Genomic DNA, 17,194 nt, shown 5'->3' on the forward strand with positions numbered 1-17,194 from the left:
TATTTTTTCAACTGTTTATTTAAAAAATTACATTGAATAACTTAGTCAATTCTTGAGGAAAAAAATATAATTCCTGGGGTTATAGTACATCATTACTTTTGAATAAGTGGTGCCTTGCTTTTCTAGGAATAGGGCATATTTGTTCATTTATATGAGATTTTAACAGCTAAAGTTTTGATGTTTTCTTTACAAAGGTCGTCTACATATTTCAGGTTTAAATGTGAGAATCCTACATGCCACCAAGAATGAGCTATCTTTTTTTTTTTTTTTTTTTTTTTTCCTTATGACTGTACCTGTGGCATATGGAAGTTTCCAGGCCAGGGGCTGAATTGGAGCTGCAGCTGCCAGCCCATGCCACAGCCACAGTAACAAAGGATCCGACTCGCATCAGTGACCCATACCACAGTTTATGGCAATGCTGGATCCTTAACTCACTGAGTGAGGCCAGAGATGGAACCAGCATCCTCAGGGATACTAGTCGGGTTCTTATCCCACTGAGCCACCACGGGAACTCCTGAAATATCTTTTTCATTGTATTCTTCAAAATTGCTATTGCTGAAAAAAGAGTAATATCAATTTATGAATATTTATCTTGAACTCATCATTGAACCAACTTTTATTAATTCTGATTAATTAAGTATCTACTTCTACTCATCAAGTAACATCAGCTCATTTGGGCTGGATGATTTGGCAACACTTTAAATTCTACCTCTCTGCATCTCAAAGTGGGATTAAGGTGTGGCATTTGTCTCTAAGACAACTGAGGATGCTATCACTGTGGGTAATCATGGGCTGGTAATTTTTTTTTTCTGGTCTGTGAAAAATTGGAAAAGTTAAAATAATTCAGTCTAGTAGGACTGTCTAGTAGGAAAATAAGACCCTTTTAACAGGTTAATTTTTTAGTGAAGTAGGAGATGTTATCTCCTCACTTTACAACTGTTCATCTTCTAAGCAGCCACTCTAGCTAAGAAGAAACTGATATATCCGTTTATTAGGATATGCACTATTGTTAACCTAGTCAATGAAATACATTTATAGTCAAATTCAATTTATCATACTTGATGATATTCTACTTGTCTTCTCTCTGAAGTATTTAAATCCACAAGTACCATACAAGAGTATACAGAAACTTCTTTTCAAACAGTAAATTGAGATTTTTGTTTTTTTTATCTTGCTCCTCTGAGGGAGGTGACTATCACAGAAATAAGGAAAGCATAATTAAAATATCTTTCTCTTTGTTATGTTTATGTCAAAGACCAAAGGGAGAGCGGAGTGAGTTTTTGGAAATCCAGAATAGGAGATGTCCATCTCTGTTCTAGACACTGATTTAAAGTCCATAAAAATGCAACTAATTCAGGGGACTCTGAACATCACAAGGTAGAATCAAGGGCACGGCCTTTAACTGGGAAATACCAGAGTGCAAGTAAACTGAGTGTGGGTTACTCCTCTGTTGTCCTAGCAATCTCAGATCCCCAGGTCCCCTGAGTAGAATGGCCTCACTTCCAAAAGTCTCTTACCAAGTGATGAAGGTTATTCGCTTCGGATGACTAGCAGTTTAAGGGCCTTCCAGAACTAAGGGAGAACTAACAATCAGCGCTTACCTTCTGAAATTGAGATCTGAAAAGCACACAAACACTTGGAAAACACTTGTGAAATTATGACTCAACTTGCTACCTGCCATGTTAGAGGGCCTGTGAGTAAATTAACCTCTTGAAGTTATGGAACTGATTTCCAGATTACTGGAAAATGATGTTTAGTAAGATTTTATTTCACAAAAATGAATTAGCAGTGTGTAAATGTGATTAGTCACAACATATGAGTCTGAAGGAACATAAACAAATGCCAACTATCAGAATCTAATTTCTGTTTTACTTGGACAGTAGATGATTGAAGCAAAATAAGTAGGACACAAAACAGTCCACGGTTAAATGAAATCTATGCACATAGTACTCAAAATAGACTATGAAAGAAACAAAAAGTTCTAATTGACTTTGAGATAACGGTCTTTGTAACATATTGCAGAATTATTAAATGGGCTTATTAAATTATTAAATAAAGTGACTGAAGAGTCCATGTGTGTTTACTACATTAGTTACTAAACAGCTTTAATAGCAGTGGAAACCTTGACATTTACCTCTATTATACACACACAAATTACATCTACGAGAGTACACCTCTATGCAATCCTTCTCCTGTAACAAAATAAAAACCAATGCATACCTTTTCCCAGTGCACAATTTCCCAAGCACCATTTCTCAAAACTGGAAAGAGAAAAGGTGACAGTTGTAAGAACATTCTTACTACGTATCAAAAGCCTACCTCAGAGGATTAATTTCAATGAACAGTTTCAAATAACCATTAGCAGTTTTTACAGGCTTAAAAACTAAATATGAGCGTGAGGGTATGTAAAATTACACAAATAAAGAACCAACATACATTTCAGATCCCACGATGAAACATTACTAACAGAGTAATCTCACTGGTGTCGCTAAGGGCTTTCATTAGCACATGGAGGAATTCGAGGGTTTGGCTGGAGGAGAAAGCCACAAAAATGACTTGAAAAGGAAGTGACAAGCCAAAAAAATACGTTTCAGAAGCCATAACAGTAGCAATGTCAAAAAAGAAAAAAAAAAAAAAAAAAGATATACAAGATAGAAGGAATGGATGTCAAATTGGTTAGTAAAAATGTAACACATAAACCGACAGATGAAAAAATCTGTAGCTTTTGCTTTAAAATTATGCAAAATAGCAAATGATTCTACATTTGTTTACTGAGAAGAAATGAAAGAAGAGGTAATGATTAAATTATGATTGGGGGGTTGCTATTTCTCAGTGTTTTATGACTGCTTTGCAGCAGTAAAGTTACTCAGTATACCTTTCTTTTATTCCTGCCATGTGTCTGTGGCATAATACTGAATATGCCAATAGATGCCAACAGATACATGGATACCACAAAACAGAAAAGAGAAGGATATAAAGTAGCGAGCACAGCATGAAATACTCAAGAAAAGGAAAAGTCAAGGTCCGTCAACAAATTATCCTGATAGTACATTCCATGAGGGCAGAGCTAATATTTGTTTAAAGCAATAGTCCCTGGAAACAGCACAGTACCTGGCACAAAGTAGCTACTGAGTAAATATCTGCAAGATGAATCATTTAAAGGTACAAAAACACAAGATTCATTTTCCTTTGATGTTTGAAGACATGAAGGCTGATCCCTCTGAAGTAAATCCCAATGTCATAATCCCTAAAATGTGCAATAGCAAATCTAACACCAATTTTATACCAGCAGGTCTGGAAATCAGTGTTTTCTTTCAATACAAATTATTTTAATCTAAATATAATCTTTGTGTTCCCAAATTCCCTGAACCCTGGGGCTGTGTCTTGCTCATTTCTTTATGGCTAGCACATGGCAGGACTCTAGTGCTTGTTAAAGAGATGAATAGACACAATCAGGAATATTTTGTAGTGAGTTTTGGTGAATCAGCTTCATTAATTTAAAAAGAAGAAGAAGAATTTCAAATGGAAGAGAGAACACTAAAGTATTTGCAGTGCAATACTTGTAACTATATAAGTTAAATTTCCAGTTTTTTAGTATTCATAAAGTTAGGGATGAAGGATCTGAGTCCCAGGCATCTAAAATTGATATTCTAATACAAATATTCTAATACATGCAACTCTAATGCTTGCAGGGTTCACCCAAACTGATGACAGGAAGAAAAACTGCTCCTTGATTTTTTCTTTTAATTTTTAAAATTTTTTGTTATTATTATTTTTTAATAGTTATTTTCCCAATACAATTTTTTTTCCTGCTGTATAGCATGGTGACCCAGTTATGCACACATTCTATTTTTGCACATTATCATGCTCCGTCATAATAAGATGTGATGTGACTAGACATAGTTCCCAATGCTACATAGCAGGATCTCATTGCTAATCCACTCCAAAGGCAATAGTTTGCTGCTTGATGTTGTTCCCAGAGTATAAGGTGTTCAGGGCCTGAGATTTAAGAGTAAAGAAAAAGCCCTGGGTTTAGATGCTGTCTCCATGCAAATCAGTTATTGCAAAGAATAAAGAACAAATGAAAGCATTATGCCCTTTAATCACGTAACCAAGTGGCTACCACATTAAGTACTCAACAAGGGGTGCTGGCGAAATGCTGTTCAAATCTGCATAATCAGTATTACCTGACACCGAATGATGGGGCCAAAAATTACATAAATTTAAGTTAGAAAAAAAAATCCTGTTCCCCAGAATCTAGAGCTCCTCATTGCCATGTATTTTCTTCTAATCCCATTTCATTTTGACAAACATCTCCCCCAGTGCAATACTCAGGTTTTTAAAAATCAGCATCAAATATTCCTAAAATCAAGAGGTTTGACATGGAAATGACACCTTCAGGCTTATCTGGATGCTCAGTCAATTCTCTCACTGTGACAAGACATCAGGACCAAGCAGTGGCCACCTCTTTTAATGGGACTTCCTAACCCATCATTGTGTTTGTGGTTTCCTGTTGCTTTACTCTTGTGGCCTACTTCCCTTATTGAGGACACCTGCCTGGCTTGTGAGCCTGTGAGGTTTTTTTTTTGTTTTTTTTTTTTTTACTAATTGAGATATAACTTAAAATGAAACCTATAAACCTTAGGTGTTCTGTTCCACGAGTTTTAAAAACTGTAAACTCCTGTGAATCCATCACTCAGAACAAGATATAGAATCCCAGAAAGATTCCTCAGGTACCCCAACCCCCAGAGGCAAATATAAATTATTCACCATAGATCAGTTTTGTATTTCATATGTACTGAAATCACACAGTATTTCTGTATTGAGCTTTCAATCAACATATCTGAAATTCTGTTTAAAAGATGTTTCTTTCTCCCATTAAATAGACATGGTACTACAGTGGACTGATTTCTGGTTTCTGTATTTATTCCACTGATCAAGTGACACATTTTTACACCAATGCATACCACCTTGATCATTGTAAATTTATGGTAAAGTCTTGAAACTGTAGACTTCCCACATTGTTCTTTTTCCATATGTTTTGTTTATTTTGAGGTCTTGGCGTTTCCATGTAAATTTCAGAATCAAATTGCTAATTGCAAAAAAACCCAAGACAAAACAAAATATGAACTCTCTTGGGACTCTGATTTGGGGCATGAGTTTTTTAATTCATGGACAGGCTATACCTCTCCATTTATTTATGTCTTCATTAATTTCCTGTGATATGTTTTTGTAGTTTATAGTGTATTGACTGGTCTTTCATTTGATCTATTTCTTGATATTTGATGACTTTTTTTTTCTTATATTGTAAGTTGTATTTTTTACTCCACTGTACTGCTCACTAGTAGTATATAGAAATGTATTAAAACTTTTGTACACTGACCTGTCATCATGTAATTCTGTTAAATTCACTTAGTTCTGAGAGGGGTTTTTGTTTTGTTTTTGCAGCAATACTTTCTAAGAAACTTGATTTCTGCGTGTTAACAAGGCTGATTATGATTTTTGGCAGTTTTATGATGCTCATATGCCTCACTATTCATCTCTCTACTTTTAAACACTTCTGCTCTTATGCAAAAATGAATCCTGAATAATTTTTTTCTAATAAAAATATCTTGTTGATTCTGTGCTCTAAGCATCTCAAATTCTGCCCAAGTTTCATCTCCTCCACCAGCACCAACACCGGCACCCCTACTTCAAGCAATCATCATCTCTGAATTGGAGGCTTGAATTAGCCTCACCACTAGTCACTGGTTTTTTGCATTTGCTCTGTTTTCTTTCCCCTTTATAGGGCTGCACCTGTCGCATATGGAGGTTCCCAGGCTAGGGGTCTAATCGGAGCTGTAGCTGCCGGCCTATGCCACAGCCACAGCAGCACAGGATCCAAGCCTCATCTGTAACCTACACCACAGCTCATGGCAACGCCAGATCCTTAACCCACTGAGTGAGGCTGGGGATTGAACTGGCATCATCATGGATATTAATTTGGTTCTTTACCACTGGGCCACAACAGGAACTCCCTGCATTCACTCTTGATGTTTTTCACATTTAGTTTCTATGGTACAGCTAAAATGACTGAATACAATGATATATGTGTAATTATGGATTTTTATGTATCAATTCATACATCCTTACACACATACAGACATATATAAGATTAGGTCGCCCCTTGCTCAAAACTCTTCAGCTGATTCCCTTTGGCTCACAAAGTAAGTCCAAGCAGCTAGGAGGCCTGGGATGAGGCAGTGCCCATCTACTCTCTGACCACGTGATCACCACCTCTGACCACGCCCTCTGCCCCCTCCCCCCACTCACCGTGGTGAAAGCAACATGCTCTTTCCTGCCTCAAATCCTTCGTATTTGTTTCCATGACTGGAACACACGTCCCCTGCACCTTCACCTGGGTAACTTCCACACGTCCCCCAGACCTCAGCTCTAACACCTCAGGGGACACGTTTGGACAGCTACTCCTTTACCGCTACTCTCAAGTCTAAAGGCGCTTCCTGCACTTCTTCAGTTATAACAATTGTACGATACATGAAGTTGAGAGAGGATTTATGTAAGCTTTCCCCTCCTCCAGACTATCCTCATTCTGTTCATCACTGTATTCCCAAGTGTTTCCATGCAGCAACACAAAAGTCAATGCTTGTTGGGTAGAAAGCTGGATCCATGGATGCTCCTATGTGTTTGCTCCATGGATGTGCCATATGAAGCCATAGTAACAGTTGTACAGATTTACTAAAGATACCTGCTTCCTGGTAGGTCTCATGTCAAAGACAACATATACATAATGTTTTAAAAAAACAGCTATCTAGGAAAACGTTTTGGCATTTCCTCAAAAAGTTAAGCACAGAGCTATCACGAGATACAGAAATCCCACACATAAATGTATATCCAAGAGAACTGAAAACATACATCTGCACACTTGTACAACTGAAAATATTTGTACACAAAAGTTCACTCGATTATTATTCCTAATTGGCAGGAAGTGGAAATAACTGAAATATGCATCAACCAATGAATGATTAAACAAAAGGGAAAGATACAATGGAATATTATTCAGTCATAAAAAGGAATGAAATGCAGATACCTGCTACAATGTGGATGGATCTTGAAGATAAACCAGACACAAAAGGCTACATATTGTATGATCCCATTGATATAAAATGCCCAGAAGAGTCAAATCCATAGAGATGGAATATGGATTAGTGGTTGTCAGGGGCTGAAGGAAGGGGGCAATGGGATTGACTGCTTCTATGTCTGGGGTTTCTTTGGGGTGATAATTCTGGAATCAGATAGCGGTGATGAGTGCATGATGCTGTGAATATACTAAAAGTTACTGAACTGCATACTTTGAAAATAACGAATTTTATGGTATGTGAATTATAACCCAATAAACAACAGCTACATAAAATGATGCCAATGAACTATTTAAACATTCGCTTAAAATAGCCTTCTCAGCTTCATAAGTTCCTAAAATGATTCTAGTGAGACCAGCTGGAAATGGTTACGCAACCATTAGATGCACTAATGTTCTCTGTATTTGGGACATGAATGTCCTCTGACATCAGCCCTGGGCCACTGCTTCCAGCCCTGTAATCTAAACTAGCCCTCCCTGAAATGCTGCCACTTGGAAGACGTTTGTCAGTTCACATCTAAAAATAGCCCTGGACTAGTCTACTGGGTTCCCCTTACAGGGCGGAACTGTCACAGCAGGCTTCCCACACTCAGCAGACTAGACATGGCAGGGAGTCTTTGCTCCACTAGGGAGGGTGGAAGCCCCATCACTTTCATGGAAATCTGGAAAACATTCCAAATCTGCTTCACTTCTTCATTGTCTGCACCTGCTTAGTCCCTGCAACCTTGCTTGGATGGTTTCTCCATGAACATTCGAACTTAGCTACATCCTTCTCCCACCTGACCCTCTGCACTGCCCTCCCTCGATTAAGTAGACTGTCCTCCTATCATCTCCTAGCAGATGCCTGCTTCCACCCAGCCAGCTCATCCTCCTACTCTCTGTCCAAAGGTTCCCTCTCCATTCTTCACTGAAGATATACACTGACACATCCTCATGTACTTTTCTCTAGGTAAACATGCATATATGCACATTTCTTTTTAAAAACACTTCTCTGCCACTTGGTTGTCCACTTCACATATACTTTAGGACAAAGCATAGAGACAATCTACCTAAAAAAAAAAAAAAAAAAAAAAAGGAGAAAGGAGTTCCCATCTTGGCACAGCAGAATCAAGTCTGACTAGTAACCATAAGGTTGCAGGTTCGATCCCTGGCCTTGCTCAGTGGGTCAGGGATCTGGTGTTGCTGTGAGCTGTGGTGTAGGTCACAGATGAGGCTCAGATCCCGAGTTGCTGTGGCTGTGGTGTAGGCAGGCATCCAATTCAACCCCTAGCCTGGGAACCTCCATATGCCACAGGTACAGCCCCCAAAAGCAAAAAAATAAAAATTTAAAAATTAAAAAAAAATAATCCCTTGTATGAATGCATCCATTATAATGAGTTGGCTAACTGAACAGACTAGAACATTCTACTAGAACATTCTACATAGTATATTCATGAAGAGCTTTAATCAAAGTAGAGAATATGGTACAGCAAGAAAATAAAAGCCCAGGCAAGCATCAGAAGCCTGAGAAACTTCTAAGCACATCCCCCCAGGGTCCCTTCTCATCATCTAGGATATGGATTTTGAAACTCCATGATATGTACGAAAAATCTAAATTTCAGGGAAGCCCAAGAGAAAGTTTCCAGGAGTCTTTATAACCCCTAGCCAATTAGACAAGCCGGATCATGCAACAGGTCAAACCAGGTAACCTATCAATCTATATACATCTTCCAGGTAACCTATCAATCTATATACATCTTCCAGGTAACCTATCAATCTATATACATCTTCACTAAGCAGAGAAGCTAGCTTTGGGTGCTCCAGGGGAGTTTTTAAACCCTACACAACACATGAACTCCCCAGCTAGTCCCTCTTGTCCTTCTCTTGGCCAAGGTTCAGCATCACACCTCCAGGTGTTCTGAAATTAGCACAGAGCTATTCCAGTCCAGCTGGAAACAACTCTGGGAAACTCCTGTTTTTCACAATAACTGCATCATAATGTATTCAACTACCCCCCTCTTGGTGAAAATTCCCCTATTATTCTTTCTACCACCTCAGACAACACTGAAATATATTTACATGACTGTATTCTACAGGAGAGGATTCCAAAAGGCTCTAGGGTATTTCCATTTGTACCTTTATCGGAAAAAGCTAGATTCCTTCCCTACTGCCATCTGCACTGTCTCTAGCAATATATGTAGTTACAATGACTATAAACTTAGACAAGCACAACTGTTATCAGTCATTTAAAATTTGTCAACCTGATGAGTATTGGGTATTTATTCTGAAAGCTACAGTGGCCTGGATTAATCCAAGTGTAAGTGACCTTTATGTCTCTACACTGAGTTGGAATTCTGAGCACAGTAACACACCTTTGGATGTAATATAGGACCTTGCTACCCAACTGGTGGTCCAGAGACCTTCAGCATCAGCACCACCTGGAGGCTTGTTAACCTGAGGCTATGTTTCTGTACCTTCCACCCCACTCCCAATTTTGTTTGTGCTGAACTATAAAACCTGAACACAGAAATGAAGGCTGAAAGTGCATGGCTTCTTCAAACTTGAAGCTAGACCCATGTTAGGATATAGAGAAGAGAGAATTCTGGTGAAGTTAAAAATCAGCACGTAACCTATAAAAGGTGTCTGTACAAGGCAAGGCTTGAATATTGGCCAGGGATAAAAATCAGTCACAATTCATTGTTGTCTTTGCTTCTCAACTGGTTCCTGAACATCCAACCATAGAACAATTAAAATAAACCATATCACATGTATTACGCTAAAGACTGAAATAGAAACCTAGTTATTTTTAATCACTGATCTCCTCTAACCCAGCTCTAACCAGGTTTAGAGGAAGCAAGAAATGATGCTAAGTTCTTCGCTCAGCTTTTACTTTTTTGGGCCACGAGCACACCTATGTTACAACTTGAGAGTCTAGAGGTCAAGAAGGTGGGCCGTGGAGGAGATGATTACTGATGCCTGGTGACAGGGGACTAAGAGGAAGCGAGGACAGAATTATGACAATGGCCTGCCTTATGATGCTTTAACAGCTCATGCATTTAAGTGCAAAACTCCTCCAATGCTTTGCAGTTCCCCCAAACACACCTGCTGTAATTTCCACATGGGCTAATTAGTCAGACAATATGCATGGGAGATCTCGGATTTTAAACAAATACCTCAAACATAACCCGTTTTTACTCAGCATGATGCTACTTCACAGCTTTGTTGTAATGGCTTTTCTTTCTGGAAATGAAAACTTTCTGGTAGAGTCCCTTGGGAATTCCCTAATCAAAGGGCCCGGAGAAACTGCCTCTCAGAACTCCATCAAATGCTGTACAGGGGACTTCCCGTCGTGGCTCAGTGTTAATGAATCCCCGCGGGGTTCGATCCCTGGCCTTGCTCAGTGGGTTAACGATCCGACGTTGCCGTGAGCTGTGGTGTAGGTTGCGGACGCAGCTCAGATCCCGCGTTGCTGTGGCTCTGGAGTAGGCTGGTGGCTACAGCTCTGCTTCGACCCCTAGCCTGGAAACCTCCATATGCTGCAGGAGCGGCCAAAGAAATGGCAAAAAGACAAAAAAAAAAAAAAAATACTGTACAGGTACAGGTGCTGGACTAAGGTCTCACAGTGGCTTCTCTGAGAAGCCCTCACCTCTGTGATCTAACTAGTCTCTGACTGGGGCCATTACAGATACAGAAAGAGTCACTGGGGTACCATGGGGTCCGTTCCTGGGCAATCAAGCCACAACGTGAAGCGGGTAACAAAAGGCAAGTCATCCAAAAGGACAATGGGCACTACCATTGTCCCAGAAGATAGAGAAATGGCAGCAAAGGCAGGATGCTGCATTCCTAAGTAGGGGCAAGCACCAGAGGAGCTTTAGTGCATCCAGAAGGAGGGGGGTACAGATGAGACTATGGTTTAGAACTGGGCAGAGAAGGAAGACCAATGCAGCCGTATTAAAGCATCAATTCTTTTACCATGCAGACCTTTACAAAGACAAGGTGAAGGCAAAAGCTTCTTGTGACTCAAACTGATATCACACAAAAGTCTTCTGTGTGAACTTGCTTATAATGGTCACATGAAGCAACCACCTGCATGGGGTCTGTGGCCACAATGACATATGGATCTTCTCAAGGTCCACGCTGTCTATCTTCACTACAAAGAATGAGTGGATACTACTTCTATCAGCTCACTTAAAAAACGTGTAACAATGGTCCTCACCAGTAGCATCGGCATCGCTAAGAATTTCTTTTTTTTCTTTCTCTCTCTTTTTTTTTTTTTTTGGTCTCTTTAGGGCCACACCTGTGGCATATGAAGGTTCCCCGGCTAGGGGTTGAATCAGAACTGTAGCTGATAGTCTACACCACAGTCACAGCAACATGGTTATCTGAGCCATGTCTGTGACCTACACCACAGCTCACTGCAACACCAGATCCTTAAGCCACTGAGCAAAGCCAGTGATTGAACCTGCATCCTCATGGATGCTAGCCAAGATTTGTTTCACTGAGCCACGATGGGAACTCTGAGAATTTCCTAAGAATGGAATTCTGAGTCCCCTGTGAGGCTTACAGAGACTCTAGGGGTGCATCTCAGCAAGCTGAGAATCAGTGATCAGTGACTTATTTAAAAAAAAAAAAAAAAAAAGAAGAGGTGAGATGTGATCAGAGTGCAAGGGCCAGAAATTTCCTTTTCTCAGAATATTTTCCTTCAGTCCTCCTGAGAATCAAGAATCATTTGCTTTTTTCTTTATGTAATTGAGAAATTCCTTGAAAGAAAAAATCTCTCTCCATTGCCCCACCAGTCTTTCCACCCTTCCCTTCAACCAGGCTTCAGATCTCACAGCTTCACAATGGCTCTCCCGTTTAGAATTGGAACTCCAGTTGAGAACTATGAGGTTTTTTTTTTTAATTGAAATCTATTTGATTTACAATATTGCATTAGTTTTAGGTGTACAGCATAGCGATTCAGATTTTTCTTTGCAGATTATAGTCCACCATAGGTTATTATGAGATGTTGAATATAATTCCCTGTGCTATACCAGTAAATCCTTTTTGCTTATCTATTTTATGACTTTGTAAATGCTGGATTTAGTGGGGTTCGCAGTTCTGGTCCTCTCTGAATTCAGCAGCTTTAGGTGGGGATGGGGTTTCCCCTCCTTTGCCAAGCCCAGTTGGCTCTATCGTGTATCTTCCTTCGTCTTCTCATCATCACTGCCCTATTCCCCTTCCCTAATTAATCAAACATCAGTCTGACCTTGGGCCTCACTCACCCCATCCCTCCCCATACAGCTGTCACATTCTTTATTTACAAGTACGGCTGGGAACCTAGCCATACCCTGAATAATTCTCTCCCAAGTTCTTCACCCTGTTTTCAAAAGGCTTCCAAATTATGATCCTAACTTGCCTGCCCATCCCTGCCTCCTGCCGTGTTAGCCAAAATAGACCACGGGTTCCACACCTACCACTTGCTACACCAATTTATACAAAGGACTTGAGCATCCTCGGATTTTGGTATTGGGAGAGTCCTGGAACCCATCCCCCATGGATATGGAGGGATGACAGTATTTGCTAATCCCTGAACATATCTCATGCCTTCCCAGTGCCTCCTTGGTCACCTGCTGCAACCACTCTGACAGCTCTGCTTACTGCAAGTTCACACATCTTTTCAAACCTCTCACATGACACTTCTAAATCCCCTACTTCTCTCATTTGGCTTTTATTATTTTTCTATCTTGTATCATAGTATCAGTGAGAATCTTATCTTCCTTAACCAGATTCTAATGTCCTGTAGGGCAAGAATGTGGCTTAGTTTCTTTGCATTTTCTGCACCAGGTTATACAAAGGTAGATATTCAATAAGATTTACTGAAGTGAAATAAAAGTTCTAACTTAGAGTCACACCTGTTTTCCTCCTTTCACTTTAACTATGGCTCTCAATTTCCTCAGAGGGTTTTGCTCCTCTGGGTGCAACTTTTATTTATAGGACAAATGAAAGACAATCTGGGGTTGTAATTCCCCACAAATAAATACCTCCTCTTCATCCAGAGCTATTGCTGAAAATATCTAACAAGTTCAATTTGTAAGAAATCCTAAGATTTTTAAATTTGAATTTGAAGACATTAGAGGTATCTGAAAACATTCTTTAGGCCACATATGTGCTCAATTTTTTAAGCTCACGGAAACAATACTTTTCAAGAACTATTTATAGGTAAATGATGTACATGCAGCAGAATATAGCTTCAGGCCTATGGATGGATCAGATGTAGATGTACCTCCAGGGAGACAAAAAGATTGCACACTGACTTTTTCAATAAGCTAGGGAAGTGGAGCTATTTTAAGTCTTTTCACATGCAATGAACACAACCAGATGGATTCAGTTCTGTTAGTAGGTCATTTCAGCTTGACAAGCTAAAACATATTCAACCCATACCAACTCAACATCTTTTTCATAAAGGACTTTAGAGGTGAAATAGCTTCCAGTTGGACATAAGCAACCATGTTATGGTATAATATATCAGCGGCCACCAATTCAACTCTACATCTGAAAAGGCTGATGTAGCTTCAGGAAGAAGGTAACAGGTGGAGATGAGATCTGTTGCTTTTAGCTATGTGTCTGGTTACAAAGGATTTCATACTGTGCTTTTCTAAATTAAATTAAAACAGCAAAACTGTTTTATTAAAGACTTACTCTAATCTAATACCTACTATATAATAAAACAAGGTAGGAAACAATCTAACTCTAGAAATGGTGGCCCTCATTCAACTACAGCATCTAATCAGGTAACTGATGAGCTGCTAGATGTCACAGGTGTCTCACAGATATCCTCACCTGCGGAAGGTATACACACCATCCTTCAGGGAATATATCTAAACCTGGGATTTTAAAAAATAAAATTTACCTCATTAAGAGTTATTTTTAATTTTAATTTTTTTAGATTCTGAATATATTTCTTAAGTCTGCATCTGAACCCACGTTCCCCAGGCCTCTACATTGTCATTTTATGTGAAACTATGATTCCACTCGAAATACTGGCATGCTAGCCATAACAGCATTTCGATTAAAAAAAAAAAAGTGCCTCTATACAATTTAATAAGAGAACTAGCTCAACCACCAAAACAAATGTATATGGGGATTGGCAGTGTGTATGCAGACACATGGAGGAGGGTATACTAAATACTGGGAGTTCATATACTGAGGAAGAATCAGAGAAAATGAAGGTAAGTTTAAAGGCCAGGGAAAGCAGAGTATCCTCAATAGAGCAGTGCTCTGGGGCTTTGGGTAATGGATGTGATAAATGGACATAGTATTGTCTTTACAGGAGGCAGAGCAGAGTAAAATGATGCTATGATGATTTCAACAGAGAAAGCAAAGAGGTGGCAAGAACTTCCACCATGTTAATCATTTTTTTTTTTTTTTCCCCATCAGTGCCTATGAAACAGTCTGGGACCCAGTGTTTTGAAAATACCACTTTTCACTTTTCATCTTGCTCACATTCTATCTTAAGTGTTGTGTTCAACTTGCTTTGTGTGTGTGTGTGTGTGTATCTACTACAGAATTTTGGTTTTACATTTTCCATGATGTAGGAGTCTATACACACACACACACAAGATTGTTTTAAATTGCTGGTCTCTTAATTTCAAATGCATTTCCAATATCCTGCATTTATATTCGCTTCTTCTCATAACTGCTGGTTTAGATATTATATTTGTGTGTGGATGGTTTCCTACCTTTACTGTATGTTTGCCTTTACCAGTAAGCTTTCCCATTCATAATTTTCTTGTTTCTAGTTGTCGCCTTTTCTTTTCCACTTAGAGAAGTTTCTTCAGTGTCTGTTGTAAAGCTGGTTTGGTGGTGCTGAATTCTCACAGCTTTTGCTTGTCTATAAAGCTTTTGATTTCTCTATCAAGTCTGAATGAGAACCTTTCTCAGTAGAGTATTCTTGGCTGTAGGTATTTCCCTTTTATCACTTAACATATATTTTTCTACTCCCGTCTAGCCTGCAGAGTTTCTGCTGAAAAATTAGCTGATAACCTTATGGGGATTCCCTGTATGTTATTTGATGCTTTTAAAATTTTCTCTTTGTCTCTAATTTGGTCAGTGTGATTCATATGTATCTCGGTGTGTTCCTCAGTGTGTTTATCTTGTGTGGGACTCTCTGGGCTTCCCAGGAAGTGACTGTTTCCTTTCCAAGGTTAGGAAGTTTTTGGTTATAATCTCTTCAAATATTTTTTCAGGCCCTCTCTCTCTCCTCCTTCTGGGAGCCCTATATGTGAACATTAGCTCATTTGATGTTGTCCCAGAGGTCTCTGAGACTGTCCTCATTTCTTTTCATTCTTTTTCTTTATTCTGTTACTTGGCAGTGATTCCACTACTTTATCTTTCAGCTCACTTATTTGTTCTTCTGCCTTAGTTACTCTGCTATTGATTCCTTCTAGCGTATTTTTCATTTCAGTCATTACATTATTCATCTGTTTGTTCTTTAAATCTTCTAGCTCTTTGTTACACATTTCTTGTATCTTCTTGGTCTGTGTCTTCATTCTTTTTCTGAGATCTTGGATCTTTACTATCATTACTCTAAATTCTTTTTTTAGGTAGATTGTCTACCTTCATTTCACTTAGTTGTTCTTCTGGGTTTTTACTTTGTTCCCTCATCTGGAACATATTGCTGCCATCTCATTCTGTCTAACTACTGTGTCTGTGGTTCCCTTTCAATAGGCTGCAGTATCATAGTTCCTCTTTCTTCTAGTGTCTTCCCCTGGCAGATGAAGTTGGTCTGGGGGTTTGTGCAGCCTTCCTGGTAGAAGGGACTGAAGCCTGCTCACTGGTGGAAAGAACTGCGTCTTGTCCCTCTGGCAGGCAGGGCCATGTAAAGGAGTGTTTAGAGGTGGCTGTGAACTCAGGACTTTAGGCAGCCTGTCTGCTGATGGGGTGAGGCTGAGTTCCCATCCTGCTGCTCATACCCTAGATAATGAATTTTCAAGGAGACTCCTTTAATTCTTTTTTTTTTCCCATGCTTCCTTACTTCTACTCAACTATCTATACAGAGAGTGGTTCATTCACTCATATAGAGCACCTGCTAAGTACAGGCCCATGGGCCAGAGCTGTGGGGAACACAAAGATGAGGAAGAGGGTAGATCTACCCTCTGCAGAATACATAATTTCATTCCTGAATGAGTTAATTGGTGAAATTAGGCATCAGGCAAGTACCAGTCCACATAAAATGGCTGGAATGTTGTAAGTTAAATTATGGATTTATATTTCTGAAGTCACCAGGGAATGACCAAGAAAGAAGTCACCCTCTAGTGCTTCAATACAAAATAAGGAGGGAAAATATTCATTTTGCTAAGAATACAGAAGGAATAGTATTTGCATCTGGGGGAAAATGTCCTCTTATATGTTGCATGGTCTTGGAAAACATTTGGAAAACTAAATTTTAAGTTAGATACTTCAAATGTCTGTCAAAAATTAATTATCTGTAAAAAATGACCCTCTTTTCACTCCTACATCCATTCTTGCCTCAATACAGGAAAGAAAATTTAATTTCATTTTGGTCTAATGACTACAGATGGATTTCATATAAAGTAATTTGAGATAGCTGACATCAAACAGTATCCTACTCAAACATTTATGTTATCTCCTATCAACTGCAAAACCAAAAAAAAAAAAAAATGCTCAAAATTCAAACCAGGGAAAGAAAAAAAAGATACTACTCTCTTAGAAAACAATTTCAAATATTAAACTAAAGGCCATTATTCCTTGGATATGAGATTTTTAAATATTCTGCTGACTGTAAATGGTTTTTATACATAAGCCCAAACATTTTATTTTTGACCTAAGTTTTACATACTATACAAGCCTTTCCTCTCATTTGCCTATTCTTCATTTTTAACCATAGAGCTAATCCTGTTCACCCAGAATGAATTGGTGAGTGAAAAATGGTAACCAAGAAAGAATACTTCCTCTGAATAGTAGACAAGAGGGAGTAGGGAAGCACCTGGAAAACCAGAGAACTTATCAGTACAGGGTATGGTAGCCTAAAGTCATCACAGCTATGACAGCTACCCTTCACCTGTACAATGTTGACTT

The 17,194-nt window shown here is 39.0% G+C and overlaps 1 protein-coding gene across 19 annotated transcripts in view; it reads right to left on the minus strand.

Moving 5' to 3' along the window:
- ATP8A1 (ATPase phospholipid transporting 8A1) overlaps window positions 1–17,194 on the minus strand; it is a 253,309-nt gene that overhangs the window by 191,392 nt on the left and 44,723 nt on the right. For all 19 annotated transcript variants that reach the window (XR_014812343.1, XR_014812344.1, XM_084971840.1 and 16 more), the window contains one exon: window positions 2,221–2,261. Coding sequence is in view for 10 of the 19 variants with exons in the window: in XM_084971835.1 (XP_084827961.1) it covers window positions 2,221–2,261 (41 nt within the window). In the remaining 9 variants the exon portion in view is untranslated. The remainder of the gene's footprint in view (window positions 1–2,220; window positions 2,262–17,194) is intronic.

This window comes from Sus scrofa, chromosome 8 (genome assembly GCF_054392235.1).
Source record: "Sus scrofa isolate SSC_HxYL_T2T_F1_AM1 chromosome 8, Sscrofa_HxYL_maternal_Yorkshire_Landrace_v2.0, whole genome shotgun sequence".
Taxonomy (NCBI): Eukaryota; Metazoa; Chordata; class Mammalia; order Artiodactyla; family Suidae; genus Sus; species Sus scrofa.